At 62.7% G+C, this 20,022-nt stretch overlaps 1 protein-coding gene across 5 annotated transcripts in view; it reads right to left on the reverse strand.

Annotated features, from left to right (window-relative positions):
- The window catches only part of CAMK2B (calcium/calmodulin dependent protein kinase II beta), a 50,746-nt gene continuing 30,724 nt past the window's right edge, over nt 1-20,022 (reverse strand). Inside the window, exons 6-21 of one of the 5 annotated variants that reach the window (XM_037041005.1) lie at nt 19,781-19,853; nt 17,105-17,207; nt 16,946-17,029; nt 16,309-16,403; nt 16,091-16,213; nt 15,898-15,981; nt 15,223-15,265; nt 14,328-14,402; nt 10,240-10,277; nt 10,077-10,148; nt 8,969-9,013; nt 7,601-7,649; nt 903-978; nt 698-792; nt 304-538; nt 1-182 (exon numbers count right to left, since the gene is read on the reverse strand). In XM_037041005.1, coding sequence (XP_036896900.1) covers nt 306-538; nt 698-792; nt 903-978; nt 7,601-7,649; nt 8,969-9,013; nt 10,077-10,148; nt 10,240-10,277; nt 14,328-14,402; nt 15,223-15,265; nt 15,898-15,981; nt 16,091-16,213; nt 16,309-16,403; nt 16,946-17,029; nt 17,105-17,207; nt 19,781-19,853 — 1,288 coding nt within the window. In that variant the 3' untranslated portion in view covers nt 1-182; nt 304-305. Of the gene's footprint in view, nt 183-303; nt 539-697; nt 793-902; nt 979-7,600; nt 7,650-8,968; nt 9,014-10,076; nt 10,149-10,239; nt 10,281-14,327; nt 14,403-15,222; nt 15,266-15,897; nt 15,982-16,090; nt 16,214-16,308; nt 16,404-16,945; nt 17,030-17,104; nt 17,208-19,780; nt 19,854-20,022 lie in introns of all 5 variants that reach the window. The other 4 variants (XM_037041008.1, XM_037041007.1, XM_037041006.1 and 1 more) reach the window with 4 other exon arrangements.

Here is a 20,022-nt window from a genome sequence, read left to right on the forward strand (position 1 = left end):
CCATTTCATCCGACATTTTTTGTGTGTGTGGTTGTTGCTGTCATCTTGTTTTTAAAAAGAAATCACATCTGGTCTTGGTTTTCTGCAGACACAGGCACCAGGGGAGGAAGAGGCAGACACAAACATGCGACAGGCAGGCCGTGCGCCGAGGCGGCTGGGCACCAAACACCATCCGTCCGGCTCTGCAATGGCGGGGGCGGGGTCAGCGCCGGCGCACACACAGAGGTGGCAGCGGAGACGCAGGCCCCTCCCACCACCGAGGCCCCGCCCTCTACCGAGGCCCCGCCCCCACGCCGCGCTCACCTTCACTGCAGTGGAGCCACGGGTGCGCCTGAGCAGTGGAAATGAACGTTCTGCCACTTGCCGTCGCGGCGGTGCCACACACGGGTCTCCTCAGACTGGCTGGTGCGGGGCCGGCCCTGGCCGTCGATGTATTGCGTGAGGCGGATGTAGGCGATGCAGGCGGCGTCCTCCCCGATGACGTGCACGTGCGGGTTCAGGATGGTCGTGTGGATCGGCTTGCTGTTTTTGGCGAGCACTGCGGACGAGCAGGTCCAGGTCCGAGCTCAGCCCTGCTGCCGCCGCTCGCCTCTGGGCCTCCCCGCGCCTGCCTGGGGCTCTGGGCACGGAGTGGGTGGGCTTCCCTGGGCTCCCAACCGCCCCTGCACACCCTCCCCGCCCCAGCTCCCGCACTCACAGTTCTCGAAGTAGAACCTGTGGAAGTCCATCCCTTCGACCAGGTTGCCCAAAGCTTCAGGCTCAAACGAGGTCAGGCCTGGGTCGCAGATTTTCCTGGGGGGCAGACCCAGGTGAGGAGGGGTCCCTCTGCACCCGCCCAGGGCGTCCAGCCCCCTTCACAGCCCACCCAGGAGACCTCAGGACCCACACAGGCCCCGACTCACGCGTAGGCCTCGAAGTCCCCGTTGTTGACTGACTCGATGAGCTGCTCAGTGATCTTGATGATCTCCTGCTTCCGCGCTGCAGAGACACAGGCTCGGTGACCCTCAGCCCCCACGCAGCGGCGGCCCCCACGCAGTCCCTGTCCCTCCCACCTCTCCTCTCAGGGGGGGGACTCTTGAGGTCTGATGCCCCAGCTGTCCAGCTCAGCCCATGCCCTCCAAGGCCGCCACAGGCTTCTCCCTTGTCTGTCATAAATAAAACACCTCTGAAGAATAGAAAATTTCGTCCACAGTACAAAATGTCCAGAAAATGCAGAAAGAGGGAATGGCACCTGCCACACCCCAGGGCCTGACCTCAGTCCCCGCCACCCCCACCCCCACCCCCCACGCAGGACTCCTGGACCCTCTGCAGCTGTGCACTGGGACCTGCCTTCCTGGTCCCACCCACTTGGGTCCTCCCCAAAGCCAACAACTCATCCTGGGGCACTGTGAAGGGATGGGGCTGGGGACTCTGGTGAGGCCTCTGCCTAAAGGCCAGGAACAGGGGTGCAGGGACCAGGCAGAGAGGAGAGTGTGGGATCCTCAACCCCTCTCCCTGGGTGCCAGCGGACCAGGTGTTGGCTACCACCTCTGCCGGCGGCCACCTGCTTGCAGTCCTGGGCCCAGGTGCCGGCCAGCACACCACCTGTCCATCCCGTGCAGTCCTCCTGGGCCTCCGGGCTCCCACCGACTTGGCCTCTGGTCCTAGACAGGTCTGGACCCCAGGGTAGTCTCCCAGGACCCCTTTGTCTCTAAGTACAATTTATTCTCATGCAAAAAAAATTTAAGCATGTGGAAGGAGAGAGATTAATTCAGCCCACACCCTGCAGACTCAAATCTGAACATTGTCTTACTTGCTCTAGATGTTTCAAAGAAATAAAACTTTACATCGTTGCAGGTACCAGAGTAGTGCTGTACCATGTCCCTCTGCACAGACATGCTCATGTGCCCTCACATGCACCCTCAAACACACACATGCACACACAGGCACACACTGTGGGGGATTTCTTTTTTTTTAAAGATTTTATTTATCTTTAGAGGGGAAGGGAAGGTGAGAGGGAGAGAAATATCAATGTATGGTTGCCTCTCATGTGTCCCCTGCTGGGAACTGACCTGCAACCCAGGTATGTGCCCTGACTGGGAATGGAACTGCAATCTTTTGGTTCACAGGCCCCTCACTCCACTGAGCTACACCAGCTGGGGCTGTGGGGGATTTCTTAAAGCAATGGTGGGCTGGTGGTATACACAGACCCAAGAAGTAATCTGAAAACAGGATCCCAGGAAGCCCCCCCAGAACTGCAGGTCAAGGCTGCCCCACTGTGCTTCTGTGCACTTGGGACCACGGCTCCCTGCACAGCCACCACGCGGGATGGGCACTTGCAGATCTCTACTCCAGCTGCTGGAAGTGGCACATGTGTGTGTGGATCCATGGGCTCAATGCCCCGAGCACTTAGCATTCAGAAGCCTATGCCCACGGCCCCTGCTGCCTGCCTGTCTACCCTCCCACCACCACTAGGGCTGGCTGGGCACTTCCTCCCCTGGGATCCCACCTGGAGGGAGACTGAGTCCACGGCAGAAGATGCTTTGTGCTGCGTGTGAGTGCAGGTATGCTGTGACCCCTGAGGGGTTGGGTACATACATCCGTGTGTCCCCTGGGAGTGTGTGCGAGTGTCTGCACTGACCTATAAACACTGCACTTCAGCTAATGTCCTGTTTTGCTTTACTACCAGGCTTGTGTCCAGACACAGGCAGGGTTGCGCTTGGGGTCATCACTGGAGAAGCCCACCTGCCTGGTTGTTCCTGAAGGCTGGCCTTTAGGAGGGTGGCTGTGAGCTCCAGTACCCCAGGCTACACTGGCCCTGCTACATGCTGGGGCAGCTGGTGGGTGCACGCTAGTGAAAGGAGGGACCCAAGCCCGCCCAGATGATGCCCTAGGCCTGGGCCTTGGTGCTGGACAGGCAGGCCCTGGTCCCCAGGTTGGAGAGGAGCACCCAGCTCAGGCCCACAGAAAGCAGATCTGTCCGCCTGCAGGGCTCTGTCCTGATCACTCCTGGGTGTCGAGCAGGAATGCATCTTCTTCAGGGTCACACTGCATACCCAGAATCCAGCCCACCTCTTTGCCCTCTGCCTGGGCTATTCCAATTCTGAGAGCCCCCTGTCCTCTGGTAACCCAGCCACCTCCCTGCCACAGTCATCAGTGCCTGCTGTGTCTCATCCAGGGTGCCCCTTCCCCGGGACCAAGTCCAGCCCCTGCTCAGGAGCCCCCACCTCCCACCCGACCCTGTGCATCTTCTGATTTCTCAGAGGGAAGGAGCCGCCCCCACCCCACAGTGCTGATGGCCAGGCAGCAGGAGCTGGGTGGCATTTTCCTGTCTTGTTTCCAGTGTACTGTGATTGTACTGTCCCCTACACTATTAGTGAACTGACCTTCCACTCACGGATGAAATATGGAAGGTTTTAAATAAGTTGTCATTAAAAATGGGAGTCAGTGTAAAGAGAAAGTAATGAGTAAACAGAAGGACATTTCCAAGCTCACAGAACAAATCTAGAAGTCTCAAGTCTGGGGGACAGTGGCAGCTGCACTCCATACACACACCCCAGCCCTTGGGGGACAGCACATAGTCTTGCCTCTCTGGGGTGAATTGGGGCCCCATGCAGGGAGGCCCCACCATTGGCAAAGGGTCCTGGGGGACCCCGGTGACTCCTTGCTGGCACCAACCCTGTCCTTTGGCATTTCTCAGGGGGCGAGAGGCCCTCCAGCCATCCCCAGACATCTGTGCAGGATCAAGTGGGATTGTGTGTAATCCCCGATTATAGAGACCCAGCCTGCGCCGGTGAGCACTGGCCCTGCTACATGCTGGGGCAGCTGGTAGGTGCATACTAGTGAAAGGAGGGATCCAAGCCCGCCCAGATGATGCCCTAGGCCTGGGCCTCGGTGCTGGACAGGCAGGCCCTGGTCCCCGGTTGGAGAGGAGCAGCCAGCTCAGGCCACAGAAAGCAGATCTCAGTCCCAGACAGCCTCTTCACCAGGCTGACCTGCCTCTTCTGTCAGCTGGGGACGCCTGCCCTCAGGTTGCTGGGAAGCCAGGGAGTCAGGTGGGACACATCCAGGAGCAAAGACCCCACTCTCTGAGGGGGCTGGGCCCCCAGCTGAGACTCACCCTCAGCACCCTAAGGCCCCACCCTCACAAGCCAGGCCACATCAGCTGGCTCCAGACCCCGGCCTCTCCATCTAGCACCACTCATACCCCCTTCCGTGGCCCTCCTCTCCCTTAGAGCTCAGCGCAGACCCCTAAACAGAGCTGTGCTGAGCCCCCCATCCAGGCTGCCCCACAGACCCAAAGGGGATGTTGCAGCCCTGGGCCAATTCAAGCAGAGGCCCCCTTGAGGCCCCCTTGAGGCCCCCTCCAGGTCTCCACAGCCCAGGCAAGGGTCTGAGGGTCTGGGGGTTGGGACCTGGAGCCTCTGAGCTCAGATAAGATGCTGCATAGACAGGGTTCTCACCACCCCATAGAGTCCCCTGTGTGTCCACCACAGCATCACCCCACTTCCATGAACCAGCCAGGCTCCAGTGTCACCCCCATAGCCCATATCCAATCCCCTCAGCCAGGCTGGGGGTCCAGCGGCCCCCCCATTGGGCCTGGCCCCTCAGGTGAGCACAGAGTGCTCGTGGCAGGTCCTCAGCCCCTCAAAGCCACTCCTGGTGAACCCCCAGCCTTAAGCCTGCAGGCCACAGACCCCCAGCCCTCCCCTGCAGCTCTGACAGCTTCGCTCTGCTCCCCTCTGCCCTGCTGCCACCCCCAGGCCTGCAGGGGGTGGGCAGGGGTCAGCACTCACCCAGCCACTCCCCCGCCATGCCCAGCCCTGGGCCCAGCAGCCTCTCCTCTGAGAGCCGGGAGTCTCCCTGGAGGTGGGGGTGGCTGTGGCCCTGGGGTGTCATCCATCCCTGTAAGCGATACTGGCGGGCGGTCTAGTAGGCAGACAGGCTGGAGCAGCCTGGCTCCTCCCTGCCTGGGGTGGGGGCAGTGTCAGCCCCGAGGGGCCTCCCCTTCCGGCCCTCTCAGCCTAGGCTGTGGAGTAGCCCTGCCCTGCGAGGCCCTTCTACCCTGGACCCTAGCCAGTCAGACCCCAGATGCCACGGCAGCGGCACCCTTCCTGGCCGGGTCCTCTGAGCCCTGCACTTTGCTGTCCTGTGGAGAACCCACAGACATCAAGGGCCCAGCCCTATTCATCCTGAGCCCATGTCCAGGTTCTTGTCTGACACACAGGTGCTCACACCCGTGTCTTCAGCCATGGACTCTGTTTTCTGAGGCCACAGGCACCTGGTAAAACCCCTGGGCCCATTTCCACATCCTCCGCTGTCCCTTCCAGAGTGGGGCCGAGCACTGCAGCCGAGTCCAACACCCTGAGCGCCGCTCATGGTGTTACTTACACAGGGCAGGTGGGGGGCCTAGAAGAGCTGGAGATAGGCAGGGTAGGGGGCCCTGGGCCTCTGGGGTCCCCGAGCCCCTCCTCACCGTGTTCAGGATGTTAGAGATCCTGGGGGCTGGGGTAGAACAGAACACATGTGAACACAAGGCAGGTAGGGGGTGAATGCAGGAGAGAAACCTATGGGCTAAAAGCCAAGCAAGGAAGGCTGTGCAGAGGGGATCATGAGGAGAGACATTTGGGGAGACAAAGAGGGTCATGGGGGGATGGCGGAGAAACAGGGATCCCAGGGATGTGGGGGCATGGAGGGATCGGGGGGAATGGAAGGGACCATGGAGGAAAGAGGGGACACTGGGAGTCACAGGTGGATGGAGATGGTCACAGAGGGTGATGGGGGGCAGAAGGGCACGTGGGGGAGGAAAGATGCTTTGAGCAGAGGGTACCAGGCAAGGAGGGTCACCCAGCCCAGGAGGACAGAGCATGTGGCTAAGGTCCTGTCAGCCCTGTGGGGACAGCCTACTGGGTGGGTAGGCCAGGCCCTTCCTGCCCCTTTAAGCCACAGACCTGTGGTAGAACAGGGTCTGGGACCCATGTGAAGTCTGTGATTGCAGAGGCTACAGGAGGTGGCCTGAAGGAGGCAAGGAGGACAGTCCAAGGGCCTCGGGGGCCACCTGGAGTCTGGGCAGCGTGCATGTGGGGGCACTGACAGGGAGCTGAGCTGGGTTGTTAGCAAGGGTTCCCCTGCCCAGGCACATGGCAGTGCCAGCAGGCATAAGGAGCCACACTACTTACATGGGGTGGGCAGGGGACCCTCAGCTTCTGGGATCCCTGAGCCCCTCCTGCCAGAGCTCAGGATGTCAGAGAACCCTGGGGGCTGGGCAGACAGGGCAGACACATGAGGAGGGGAGAGGGAGGTTGCTGTCTCCCCCACCCTGGGCCTGTCTGGGGAGCAAGGAGCCCCATCCCCCATGGGAGTGCAAGCTAGGCCCCTGAGAGGGTGGGCTTAGCCATGGGCTCAGTCTGCCCTTGGCTCTTGAGAGTCCCCTCAGAGAGGAGCTACAGGCCCTTCAAGGAGGAGTTACAGGCCCTGCAACACAGGGGGATGGCTACTTACACGGGGCAGGCACAGGGCTAATGGGAGCCAGAGACGAGCAGGGTGGGGGGCCCTTGGCTTCCTGGGTCCCCAAGCCCCTCCTCACTGAGCTCGGCATGTTTGGGGTCCTGGGGGCTGGTGGCACAGACAAGGAGTGAACAGGAGGCAGGCAGTGAGAGAGCAGAAGGGAAGGGGACAGGAGAGAGACAAGGCAGTGGTTAAGCTGGAAAACACCCAGGCCTGCGACACAGCTCGTGGCCGTCCCGAGACCACAAGGTGGGGTCCAGGGGCTCTGGGGGCAGCATCTCCCCACAAGTGCCCAGGGCTGTCCACTCACAGCAAATGTGGGAGGCCAGCCAAGGTGGGGGCTGTGTGTGCCCACTGGCCTTCTCTGTGTACGAGCCCCACCCCCTCACCGTGCGCACAGGCTGGCCCCCTCCCCAACCCACCTGAAGCCCAGGCCTGGTTTCCTAGAGGCTAGGGTGGGTTGGAGGGCAGCCCCCAAGCTGGTGGCTCCAGCCAGTCTCAGTCTGGGTGACCACACAAACGCCCCATCTCCCTGGTCAAAGTCCTGTGTTCACCTTGCTCTGGGGTATGGGGTGCTCAGGACAGCTGTCGTGTGGGGGCCTGGCCTTTGTCCCCAAACTGCAGAGCATCCAGCCACAGCTCCCCAGGCAGACCTGAGGGTGCTGGTATATGGTCAGATCGGAGGGTCGGGCACAGCAGCCTGGGCTGGGGATGTAGCACCAGACCCCTGTACACCCACATCGAGGCTACAGAAACACCCAGAAGTCAGGAAAGGAAGGCCCCCAGGCTGTTGTCCACTCAGCTGCCAGCCAGCCAGTCACTACTTGAAAGAACTTTAAGAGAAGAAATTGAGCAAATTCAACCATGAACTCTTTCCTCTTGTGGGAATGGTGCGCCTGGACACTGGGGCAGAGGGCAGAGGGCAAAGGGCAGCAGCCTCCTGGCTGGTCAGAGTGCCCAGCCTGCCATGCTCTGCTGGACCCCGAGCATGCTGGGAGGACCCCAGCACCCAAGCTGCTGAGCATGGCTGGCCCCAGAGACACGTCCAACTCACTTGCCCTGATGTGGGGTCCCACCTGCCCAAACCCCTGCCGGCAGGGAGCCTGCATGGTACCTTTGGTGTCCTCATCCTCTATGGTGGTGTGGGTGCTGTCGGATGACTCCTGGGGAGACACAGGGAGGCAGCAGGTCAGGACGTGGCTGCCCCACCCGGCCCACAGGGCCTGGTAAGCAGCGGATTTGGGAGGTGCCCTCAAAGGACCCCAAGACCCACAGGGAGCTAGAGCTTTGCATGGCCCCAGGGGTCAGCTTTCCATGTCCCCACGGCCAACAGACGTGCTGGGGGAAGGCCCTGTGTGCCGAGATGACTCTCTTCAGTGATAGAGGAAATGAGGCTTCCCAAAGCCCCAAGGCTCCTGGGGAGAGGAGAAGCCCCCTCAGAACCTCGGGGGCCCAGGGAGAGTGTGGCTGCACCCACACCTCCTCCCTGAGGATGGCACCCTCCCCTCCTTGGCCTGCACTGTCCAGCCAGGCCTGGCCCCACCCCTCCAGTGGCCTCAGAGCACCTGGACGCAGCCCAGCTCCTCCCACACCACTCATGGCTTTCTGCCCTTCACATAAAAAACCAGGTGCTATCCACCTGTCACCAAGCTCCCAGTGAGGAATAGTTCACCAGGACCCCCGAGGGATACTCTCTGACACCAACAGCACACACCACTGGGGGCCTGGGGCCAGCCCAGTGGTCTGTCAGCTGTAGGGTCAGAGCTTACAGCCCAACTCTGTAGGCTGCTCACCAGGGAGATGGGAGCCTCACCCCAGACACAGAGTCAGGTGGGGAAAACAGGCCCTTGGTAGCACCTTGGGTCTGGGACAGCCAAGAAGCCGTGGGCTATGGTTCCCTGGTCTCAGCCCACGGATGGGGGGGTGTCCAACTGCAGGCCTGGGCTGGAGTGGGGGTTGCTGGTCCTAGAAGCAGCTGGGCCACCCACCCATCCCTCCCACTGCCCCAGAGACATGCCGGGGGAGTGGAAGCAGAGAGGAGCAGAGGAGGGGCTAGCTCAGCAGGAAGCTCCAGGCAGCAGAGGGAGGACAGTGAGGTCACAGGTCTGTGCTACCCTCCTCCACCAGGACCCTGGGAGCAGGGCTCTGCACTCAGCTGCACCTGGCAGGGCTGGGCCTGCTCTCTGCTGGGTAGAACAGACAGGGCCAGCAGCAGCCAGGAGTGTCCTGAGATGTGGCCCCTGCTCTCAGCATCAGGGCCGCCTGTCCCCGTGTCCCCAGCGGGCTGGGTGCAGCAACGCCTCTGAGGGCAGTGCCTGGGGCCTTCCCAGGGGGCACAATCGTGGCCTCTGGAGCCCTGTCTGCCCTGGGAGGAGTTGTGGAACCCCCACCCTCACAAGGCCAAAGCCCAGACCACCCCGGGGCTGGGGGTCTGCCTCCTGCCCCCGCAGAAGCTCGGCGGAGGGTGCCGGAGGTGCAGTACCTTGATCCCATCCACAGGGTTATGAATGACGGTGGTTTGAGGCTCCTACAGAAGGAAGCACAGAGGAAGGAAGGAGGGAGGTGAGAAGAGGGGCAGTGGGCGCTCAGTGGAGCTGGGGAGAGGAGAGACAAGCAGCAGGATGGAGGGGGTGCCTGGTGGGGCAGCAGCTGTGAGAGGGCCCAGGGCTGGGCCAGCAGGATGAAACAGGTGAGGCGCCCAGGCCATAGGGCAATGATGAGCTCAAGCCTGGGCACAGGTGAGAAGCTGCGGAGGACCCAGGCTGGAAGATGACACGGGATGCAGTGGCACGTGGGATGCGGGGGTCCAGGACAGCTGGTTACAAGGCTGCCTGTGGGAATCTCCAACCCTGGGCCTGGCCTGCCCTCAGTTTGGCTCCCACAAGCGGGGGACGGGGCCAGGGACTCACTGGGAACCTGTGGACCAGCAGACCCAACCTCCACTTGGGCCACAGTCCTGACCACCAGCTGTGGGGCTGCCCTGGAAGGGAGCCCCCAGGCGAGGCCCAGAGCGAGGGCCCTTCAGCCTGTGTCTGTCTGCCCCTCTGCTGCAGGGTCCCCTGCTCTGGGCAGCCACAGGCCAGCACGGCCACACCAGCGTGTGTCCCGAGCCAGCCTCCAGCCTGAGGGACACAACTGTGACAACTTCAATGGGAAACCACCACGGGGTCTCTGCCTCCCTCCAGATCAGCGGGTGGGCTCAGAACAGCCCTCCCATCTCCCTGCAGAGACAGTGAAGCCCAGGCTCTCTGACAGTGCATCTGTGAGGCTTTTGGGGCTGGAGCAGGGCCCTGCCAGCACGGCTCCCTGCAGGCCCTGGGCCTGGGCCCGCTGAAGGCAGAGGAGCCTGGGGCAGCACCCTGTGTCCTGCGTCTTACCCTCAGAGGCCCCCTGAAAGCCTCTCACCTCTGACCCACCAGTCAGAAAGGATGAGGGGCGGCCCTCACCCCACACCCAAGGGCGGCAGGAGCTGGAGGGGCCAACTATCATCCATCAGAGACAGGCTGGGAGCTGGACCTCACCACCACCCAGGCCACCACAGAGCTGGGGTGCAGGAAGGCTAGGAAGTAGGGGGCTGAGGGGTACAGTACCAGGGCAGCTGGAGGAAGCGTCCCCTTGGGGCTGGTGGCGGCTGCGCTATTCTTGGTGCTATTCGTCTGGGGCTGCGGCAGGGGAGACAGAAAAGAGCATTAGGGGAGAATGAGGCCCCCCTTCCTGGGGTCACCCCAGCAGGAGCCTGGGGGCAGGCCTCACCTTGACTCCATCTGCTTTCTTGTTGAGCAGACTCTTGGCTGCTATGTGGGGAGGAAACAGGCATCGTGAGGGAGGGGCCGCCCACTGCACCCCTCCCCAGGTGTGGCAGCCCTGGGGGCCCATAGGGCTCCCAAGAGTGAGAGGGCAGCTAGGTCCTGGGGGGCTTTTGGGGGGACCCTTGTCTCCTGAGAATGCCGAGATTTTTCCTCCCACTTGGGACCCTTGGCTTACAGATGGCAGGCAGGCTCTGTAAGGAGGAAGGCGGTGCCCCGCAGATGGGGATACCAGCTGGATGCTGGGGATACCAGCTGGAAGCTGGGCATCCCTCTTAAGTCCCCACGTTCTGGGACAGTTTTGGGGGGGCAGGGGGCTGCTGCTGGCTACTCACAAGGTGGTGCTTGTCCCAGCCCCATGAGCCTGCCTACCCTTGGACTCCTGGCCCCTCCCTCGGAGGACAGGACTCTGAGCTCTGCCCCCACGACCAGAGCCCCAAGGGGCAGCCTCTCCCTTTGGGGCCACTTTTTGGCCTGGCTCTGCAGCTAGCTGGGGCCATGCTAGCCACCATGCCCACCCACCCAGGACCTTGAGCTCTGAGGGGGCTCAGCAGGATGACATGCATGGGGACACCCACAGCCTGGTCAGCCCCCACCCCTCTGATGTCCAGACCAGGCAGAAGGCTGCTTGCCCCAACCTCCTATGGGGAGGTCAGGGTGGCCTGGCCTGCCTCCCCGCTCTGTGCCTGTCTGCCTGCCAACCCCACGTGCCTTGACCCCCAGCACCTGTGCCCTCCACAGACATTTATTTTAATTACAGAACTGCAAGAAGAAGTCAGCTTACCTTAGGACAAGGAAAGGTGAGGAAGGGAGGGAAGGGTGTGAGGAGAGGAGAGAGAAAACAAGGCTTGTGTCAGTTCAGGCTGAGGGCCAGCCTGCAGCCAGGACTCCTACCGTGTCCTGCCCACCCAGCCATCCACCAGGCAAGCAGTGCCCACACGGCCGGCAGATGCAGGTGAGGGAAGCAGTGCAGGGTCCCTCACCCTGGGCCCTGGGTTGCTCCAAAGGCCCCAGCTGGCCAGCCCTGAATTGGATCTGCTGGCTCACAGGGTCAGGGTGGCCAGAGGGCCCAGCCCGATCTTTCCTGCTGAAAGCAGCCCTGGAGGCCGCTGCCCTGGCCAGTGGGGCAGACAAACAGGCACTCAGACCCAGAGAGGCCTGGGGCCCCTCTACCAACAGCCTTGGCATCGCCCACCACTCTCCTGCTCCTGAGGCAGAGAGGTGGGTAGGCTGGGCATCTATCTGCATAGCAAGCCCTCTGAGGGGGTCCTTGTGATGCTCAGCTTGGGAAGCATGGTGAGTACCCTCGAGGCAGTGACCAGGCCAGGGCCAGGGCTGCTGAACTGCCTGCTGACCACTGTCCTCGAGGTCCAGGCCTTGTCACTGCCTTCGGGGCAACCCATGAGGACACAGGTGGCTGCTAGGGCAGTTCAAGTGGCCACACTGAACATGATTTCCTGGGGAACTGTTGATTCTCTCAAAGCTTCCCTCCCAGGGTCCACAGGGCAGCTTTACCAGCACCCCCTGCCCCCAGCCACCCCCTGCCCCCAGCCATCCCCTGCAAGAGAAGGACCACAGATTCCCCTTTTCTTGTTCCCCAGTGCCCCAAGGGTGAGGCCTGGGCAGCCGGACTCAAGATCTGCCCTCTGGCTGCCCAGGACCAGAGATTCCTGAAAACCTGCCCTGGGGACAGCTGAAACCTGCACCCTGACCACCCACGGCGGAGGAACAGCAAACAGACCAACCAGTCTCCCCACCACAGTCTCCTCATCCTGGCGAGCACGGTCTCTCATCTCCCTGCTCACCTCACCTCTGGGCCCCACTGCCCCTCCAGTGGCAGTCATCCGAGGTCACAAAGCCCATGGACCCCGTCTGTGCTGACCAACCAGCCGGCTGCACATGGTCAGCTGGGCCTGGCGAGGAGGCATGCAGCCCATCTGGAAGGCACTTGGCCTGTGAGCCAAGCAAGGTGCCCCCCATTCTCCAGTTTAGGATGGTTTGGGGCGAGTTGCCCCCCATGACACACAGCCTTGGCCAGTGGCATTCCCGCCGGCTTTGAGGTAGAAGCGGCGCAAAAGACAGTTCCGTCCAGTCTGCCCCTTGGGTAAGGAGGGGGCTCCGGGGTCAGGCCTCAGGCAGAGGCAGTAGGAGGCCTTGCAACAGTCCTGGGTCTTAAGAGGGTCCCTTCAGTCCTCAATTTTGTCAAGCCTGAGATCCAGACCATGCTGCTCGCAGCCTGCAGCCCTCTAGCCTGGGCTCCAATCAACATTTTGAGCCCAGCCCCCTTCTCCAGCCCCAGGCACCTCTGAGCGCAGCTGTGGCCACTGCATCTCCTGGAGGAAGGCCTCCACACTCTGCCAGGCCCATCTGTGCCAGGAGTCACAGGCTTGGGAGGTGCTGCTGTGCTTTCCCGAGTCACACACGTCATGACCCAGTGGGGCCATGCAGACCGACACCAACCCTCTGCCCCACCCTCTCCTCAGGGGGCCCCAGGCCAGGCCATGGCTGCCACTGCAGCTTCCCGAGGCCCTCAGGGTAAAGGTAGAGGAGGGCCTTCCCAGGGTTTCCATCAACGGCCACATCTCTACAGAGACACGGCCTCCCGCTGCCCAAGGTTTGCTCTGGCCCCTGAAGAGAAGCCACGCCCCCTCCCTGCCCCCATCTGCTGGGCTCAGGGCAGCCACTGGGGTGGGCGGACCCAGCAGGGAGGCTCCTTAGCCCACAGGGCCAACCTTTGCCTTGTCCTGTCACTGTTCACCAAGGACAGCCATGCTGGGCCCCGTCCACATGCACTGACCACCCCCAGGGCAGGCGGCCCTCAGCACCCCTGGAGCCCCCATGCACGCAGCCTCATGCAGGCAGGTGGTGCTGCAGGCGGGAGCCGGGCAGGGAGCAGCTCAGGCGCTTGCCCCTCTCCCTGTGCCTGGCGGCAGGGCTTCACCAGGAGCCTCTGGCCTCACCTTCCCGGACCCCTGTCCATCCCTCCCCTTAGATACTGTAGAAAGAGCTGGAAAGGAAGCGACTCAGGACAGCCCTCTGGGCCAGCCTGCTGGGCCTGCCCACCAGACAGAGCACAGGCTCTGCTCTCTGAGGAGGTCCTGCCCTGGTGCCCCCAGAGGAGGCGGCTGGGAAGGCTGGGTCCTTGGTCAGGCAGGAAGGGCTGCCCAGCCTGTGGGGTTGGGGCCAGGAGTGGGGTGGGCATGAGGGAAAGAGAGGGCCTGGGCCCCTGCAGCCCAGGGAACTCCAGGGTCAGCCCTCAGCATCACTGCCCACCCTGCCATGCACCCCCTCGGCTAGGGCCGGGCCTACAGGCCCCAGAGGGATGCCTGAGGTCAGCAGCCCTCATGGGATCTGGGGTAGGTCACAGACAGGTGGGAGCTGACCTCCTGGGAGCAGGTTGGCAGAACCAGGGTCTCTCCTGGGGGGTTGGGACAGGAGGAGGGGATCCTTGTGGGGAAGAACCAAGAGTCATTGGTTCTTCCACCATCCATGACCCAGGCAGGGGGCCACCAGCATGTGGCCTTCAAAGTCATTCTCAGGGCAGTGGAAGACCCCCACCTGGGGCTCACAGGGCAGCTGTGTATGGATGAGACCCCTGGGGGGGCCAGGCCAGGGTGACGAGAAGGCAGTAGGCTCTCAGGAGCAGGGTCTCTGCCTCTGTGCCCTTCTCCTGAGGACCGCAGTCAGGACTCAGATCCCCAGTAGCAGCGCTGAGGCTTGCTGTGGATGGTCAAGGTCATTCTGAATGGGGATTGGTTGGACAAGTGGAAACAGAGTTTCTGAAGCAAAGGGCTCAGAAGGGACGGGCCTTCTGACCTCCAGACTCAGGGTCCAGGACTGGGGGGTCAGTTAAATACACATATGTGGGGCCCGGGTCAGGGGTCCCCTAGCCTGTCCCTCTTTGGCTAAGCAGGGCCTGAGGCCCAGGGCTCTGTGGGACGCGTCCAGCACGGGAGCAGGGCTCCCGGGCCCCTGGGCGCTGCTGCAGCCAGGGGAGCTGCATGCCGGCTGCAGACACGGGTCCAAAGCGTCTACCTTGTTCCACCAGCCCCATGGTGGTACCGGAGGCCGCGGTGGACATTGTGGCCGGAGCGGTGGTCTGTCTGCCCACTGTTATCACCGGTTAGAGACGAGGGGAGGGGCGGACACAGACGGGGGGCGAGGTGGGGGAAGAGAAGAGACAAAGGAAGCAGAAGAAGATTAGAGTCCAGGCTGAGGGGGCGGCGGTTCCACAGCCCCTGTCTCGGCAGAACCAGAGCCAGGCGGGGCCAGCGGCACTCAAGAGCATTCGCCTCCTTCCTCCTCAGAGAGCCCGTGGCCCCGCGTGGGCGGGATGTGCCCCCGTCAGTAATGGCCCCGCCCAGTGCCCCGCTCCACAGCGAAGGGACAGAAGGGCGCTGGACGCACACACACAGCGAGGACGGACCATGGACTCCGCACACGCAAGCCACACAACAGGGAGTGGGCGGCCGGCCCCACTCAGGTAATGCTGTCCCTGGTGGGCCTGCTGGGGCCTTTGGCCTCAGGTCCCCAGACCCTCCACCCCAGCGGCCGCACGCCCCCAGCCCCGCCCACCATCCATGACCCAGGCAGGGGGCCACCAGCATGTCCAGAGCTCAGCAGAGAGGCTCCGGACCCCCCTCTCACCTCCCACACACAAGACGGTGCTCAGAAGTTTCAGGACAACGACAGGCCACAGAGGAGCTGACCTACACCTGGACAGACACACGGAGCTGGGGCGTCAGGCAGGGACACAGAGACCCAACACGCAGGGGCAGGCCGGATGGCCTCCTGGCCCGGAGCAGGTGGGGCAGACCTGCCCTCAGAGGACAGGGGCCGGGCCAGCAGCAGCGGGGGCGGGGCTGAGGTGGGAGAAGGGCCGGTGGTGGGTAGCAGGCCACTGAGTCTTCCCAGAGAAGGCTGTTCTCACCTGAGAAATTCCGGGTGGCCAGCATGGTGGTGAGGATGGCGCCCTGGGGAGAGACCCATGGCTGAGGCCAGGGCTCTCTGCCAGCCAGGACTCCATCCCCACCCCTGCCCAGCCTCAGCCTGCAGGTGTCCAGCAGGACTCACCCACCGCACCCAGACAAGCCACTCGCTTCCAGAATTAACACAGTGACACACCCTGGGCCCTAAACTGCCCACTGACCAGGGTCTGAAACGTGCCTCAGGACCCCTGGCGTCCCCTGGGGTCTGCCTGTCCCTGATAGTCACAGCCTAGTGTGCTCAGCTGTACTCAGCAACCCCCCTGCATGCAGCATGCAGGGTGGGCCAGAACCGCCCCTCTCCGGTCTCTCCCCCACCACCCACCCTATCCACCCCAGCACTAGGGCTACTGTCCTCACCACCCTGCCCTGGGTGGGAGAGCCAGACAGAGGGTCAGGAGTGTAGCCCAGGGCCCTCGGGGAAGGCTTGAGTGGCTGAGAAGGGGCCAGCAGCACACCTGAAGGCCGGTCCCACTTATGGGCACCTCGGTGTCATGTCGGGGGCACTGGGTCCCCCTGACATGTGTGGTCTGCTGACAAGCAGCCCAGCCCCAGCGTGGGTCCCTCAAGGGGCCAGGCACTTCCATGGGGTGCCAGTTGGTGCCGGGCCCAAGCCTCACCTTGAGCTTCCTTCGGGCGTTGAACTTCTTCAGACACTCCACTGTCTCCTGCCTGTGCATCATGGAGGCCACCGTGGAGCGTTGCTGTGGAAGAGGGGCCAGGGTGAGGCTCAGGGCAGCAGCCAGCTTGCCCATGTGGGGACAGGACCCAGGGTCAGCCCGCCCAGGGTGGCCCTGTGTGGAGGCAACTTACGCAGACCCACGGATGCTTCAGTGCCTCGTGTGCGGTGATGCGCTTGGCGGGGTTGATGGTCAGCATCTGGTTGATGAGGTTTTTGGCTTCAGGTGTGACTGTGTCCCACTCGGGGGATGGGAACTGGAGGAGGAAACAATGCTCAGGGGAGTCTGTCCCCCCACACTGTCACGCAGGAGCTGGTCCCCCGGGGTCAGGGCTCGGGAGGCAGCACTCACGTCGTAGGCGCCGGCCTTGATCTGCTGGTAGAGCTTGTGCTGGTCCTCGTCCCAGAAGGGCGGGTAGCCCACCAGCAGGATGTACAGGATCACACCTAGGGAGCCAAGGAGCGGGCTCACACTGCGGCCCACACCCAGGCCCACGTGCCCCTGCACCTGTGGAGCCCACCTCGAGGCCACTGGCCAGTTGCCAGCCACTGTGGGAGGGCATTGGGCGAGGCCCACTGGGATCAGAAGTCCAGCTCCACAGCTGTGGGCCCTCAGTCAGAGCCTCAGCCCTGACAAGGACAGGGGTCCTGCCTAAAGCTGGCAAGCCCCATGAGGGCACTGGGGTCCTGGAACTCCCCTCCCCCACAGCCCCTGTCAGCACGTGTCACTACTTGGCGAATAGTGACGTTACTTACAGCCCCATCCATCACCTCTGCCCCACCTATACCCTCCTCCACAAGGTGGTCTGCACAGCAAGGCCCAGAACCCCAGGCTCTGGGAGTGGGGGCAGGGATCATGAGCACAGCAACAGCCAGGGTCCCAGGTCTAGTCTGGGTGGGAGGGGTTCTGGGCTGGGGTAGTGCCTGGGCCGGCCCTGTTCACCACCCCCACCCGCCACTGCCCCCTCTGCTCTGTTCTCCGGCCTCACCGCACGCCCAGATGTCCACTGGCTTGCCGTAGGCCTCCTTGCGCAGCACCTCTGGGGACAGGTAGCCCGGCGTGCCAGCGAACCCTGTGGAGAGGGAAGGGCCGTGTAAGCGCCTGGGGCAGCAGACCCCTCTCTCTGCCCCTTCAGCCGGGCACTCACCGAACCACGCCTGCTGGTCCCCCTGCACTTCGATAGCCAGGCCAAAGTCCGCCAGCTTCACCGCGGCCCCCTTGCACTTGCTGGCCAGGAGCAGGTTCTCAGGCTGCAGGGGACCCCCAAAGGGGGACAAAACAGAGGTGACAATGGTTTGCAGGGGGCACACAGGTCTGACCCCGCTGTGTGGGTGTCTCCCCAGCACTGCTGGTCCCTGTGGGCCCCACCCCACAGCCTGCACCCCAGTCTGCTCCCTGCGGGCAGGGACAGAAGCCTCTCAGGGAAAAGCTGGCTCTCAGAGTGTGACTGGAACCCCACAGACCCGGACAGGGAACTCGGAGCGCTGGATCAGAACCAAATGTACCCTATCAGCCCTGGTGGGCCCCCGTCAGCAGTGGGGTATCCCTCCCCGCCCCATGTCTGGCTGCTTAGAGACATGGTAGGGGGCGGTGTGATGGGGGTGCAGGCACTTCCTGCAGGGTGCTGACCCCTAAGGACCAGGAGGAATGGCCAAGGGCCCCTAAGCCAGGGCAGCACAGCACATCTGCCCGCCACGCCCACAGCTCTCAGTTCAGTGGGAGGGGCTTTATCTGGCCCCTGCCCGTCCCACAGCACACGTGGGAAAGGCCTGCCTCCGTGCCTCAGGGAGCAGAGCCCTTGCTCAGGGAGGAAGGGCATCAGTCCCAGGTCTGACAGGGACACTTGTACACTGTGCCCTGTATGCTGGTCCCCTCCCATCCCAGCCTATGTCACCAGCCTTACCACCTCCCAGTGGTCAGTGCTCAGAGCCTCGACTGCTGGACTCCTCATCCCCGACCGCCAGGGCTCCCTCCCCACAGGCAAGCCCACAGAGACCACAGGGCCACTTGGGGACAAGAAGGAAGGGTTCCATGGAAAGTAGTTTCACAGGATGATCTGACCACAAATCCCCAGCTCTGTGGGTCACAGTGGGTCATCAGGCCCCAGGCCTGCAGCTTCTGTAGTGAGAGGCTGACCTTTGCTTTGAGCCAGCCTGGCCCACTGTGCATCCAGGATTACATGCCTTTGAAGCGGGGGAACCACCCTCAAGACAGCTCACAACCTTGTTCCCTGTCCTGCAGTCCCTCCCCACTTCACTCTTTCCCCCCTCCCTGTGACCCTCCTAACATGCCCCTTAATTCCAAAAGAACCTATGAAACCACTATTATCAGGAGGGTCTTCAACCTTGATCCTCAGCAGTGTCCTCTGTGTGGCTCAGAAAACCCTCATAAATTCCTTACAGGTTTTTATGTCAACACACTTTAATGCCACCAAGACCAACCCCGCAGCCCAGCTTTGTGGACACTGCTTATAACTGGAAGTGCTAGGGCTCCTGAGAGTTAGAGCGTGTCAGTGCCACGCTTGGCCAGCATGAGGTGGACAGAGGACCCCAACCTCTGACATAGGGCAGGAATGCAGCTGGGGCTAAACCTGAATCTACAGCTCCCTGCCCGGGAAAGAGCGCAGCCGCTGCCCTGCTGGGCCCCTCCTCCTGCCTAACGAAGACAGCCTCTCTGCTGTCCCCACTCTCCCTCCTTGGCCAGAGCTCTGAGAGACTAAGTCAGGACAGGGTCCTCTCTAGAGCAGGGACAGGCTGTTCCCCAGACCTGGCAGGAAGACCTGCCCCCACCTCCTTTTTCCCAGCAGGGCTCCCGTGTGTCTGCTCCATGCCTCTGCCTTGGCCTCAAAGTTGGCTGTGGGTCTTGGGGTCTGGGAATGAGGTGGGGACTCCTGCCTGCTCCCATGGCCCCTCCTCTCAGGGGCCCCGAGTGAGGCCCATTCAGACAAGACACAGTGACTGGCAGTGGCACAAGCACAGAAGGCAGACGTGTGAAAAGACAGTGACCACTGGAACACACACAGAGGGAGCCGGGGCACAGGATGGGCACAGGAGAGGGTGCTAGGCCTGCTCCTGGCGTGACATAGTCCTCAGAGCTCCGCACGGAGCTCAGCTCTCACACATGTGCCCTCAATAGCCCATGGAAGGTGCGACCCCATTCAGTGCCAGCGCCAGGGGGAAGGTTGTCTCAACCGCCACTAGGGGGTCCCCCACCGTAGACAGGAAACTGACTGAACCAGCCTGGAGAGAGCTGGAGTCCAAGAAAGTGGGCAGAAGAAGTAGGGGGAAGGGCGGCCCGGCTTCCCCCTGAGGGCTCGCCCCCTTCCCCTCCCCCACCAACGGGCCCTATGTCCCAGGGTGACCAGCGTTTTGGAAGGTCTGCAGACACCTCACCCAGGGCCAAGCTAAGCTGAGGGCCATAGGGACTTGGGGAAAAGGCCTGGAGTTTGCAGACTCCAGAGGCCGGCCCTGCCCGCCTCTCCTGACGCATCAGCCTCCCTCTGCACGCTCTACCCATGGGTCCCACCTGCCAGGTCCACATCTCAACCCAGAGAGCAGAGAGTTAGACCCTGAAGGGACACGTGCTCACAGACTGATTTTTGACAGCTGGCCATGGAGCCTAGAAGTGCAAAAGCTGTGTGCAGTCCCGATCACGGGCACGCATGAGCGCGCACGCTTACCACACGCACAGTCTTACAGGCGCACGCACCTCATACGCGCATGCGCGAGCACGGCCCCCCACGTACAAGGTGCCCCAAGCCTCCTCTCCTGGGACGTGCAGGCACAAACTGCGGACCCCGGCACAGCGCGGGGTGGGGACTCACCTTGAGGTCCCTGTGAACGACCCCCATTTGGTGGCAATGGAGAACCGCCTCCAGGATCTGCTGGATGCAGTGACTGCGGCAGACAGCACGTGCATTAGTGCGGGGGCCCGGGGGGTGCAGGAGCCAGGTTGGGGGCTGTGTGGCACTAGGGTGGGGGGTCCCAGCCTGGCAGGGCCGCAGGAGGCAGGGAATCAAGGCGCTGTCCGCCACGTGGGAACAGAGACGCTGGCCGGGGAGGCCTT

Source organism: Sturnira hondurensis, unplaced genomic scaffold, assembly GCF_014824575.4.
Source record: "Sturnira hondurensis isolate 20B ecotype Veracruz unplaced genomic scaffold, ASM1482457v3 Scaffold0002840, whole genome shotgun sequence".
Lineage (NCBI taxonomy): Eukaryota > Metazoa > Chordata > Mammalia > Chiroptera > Phyllostomidae > Sturnira > Sturnira hondurensis.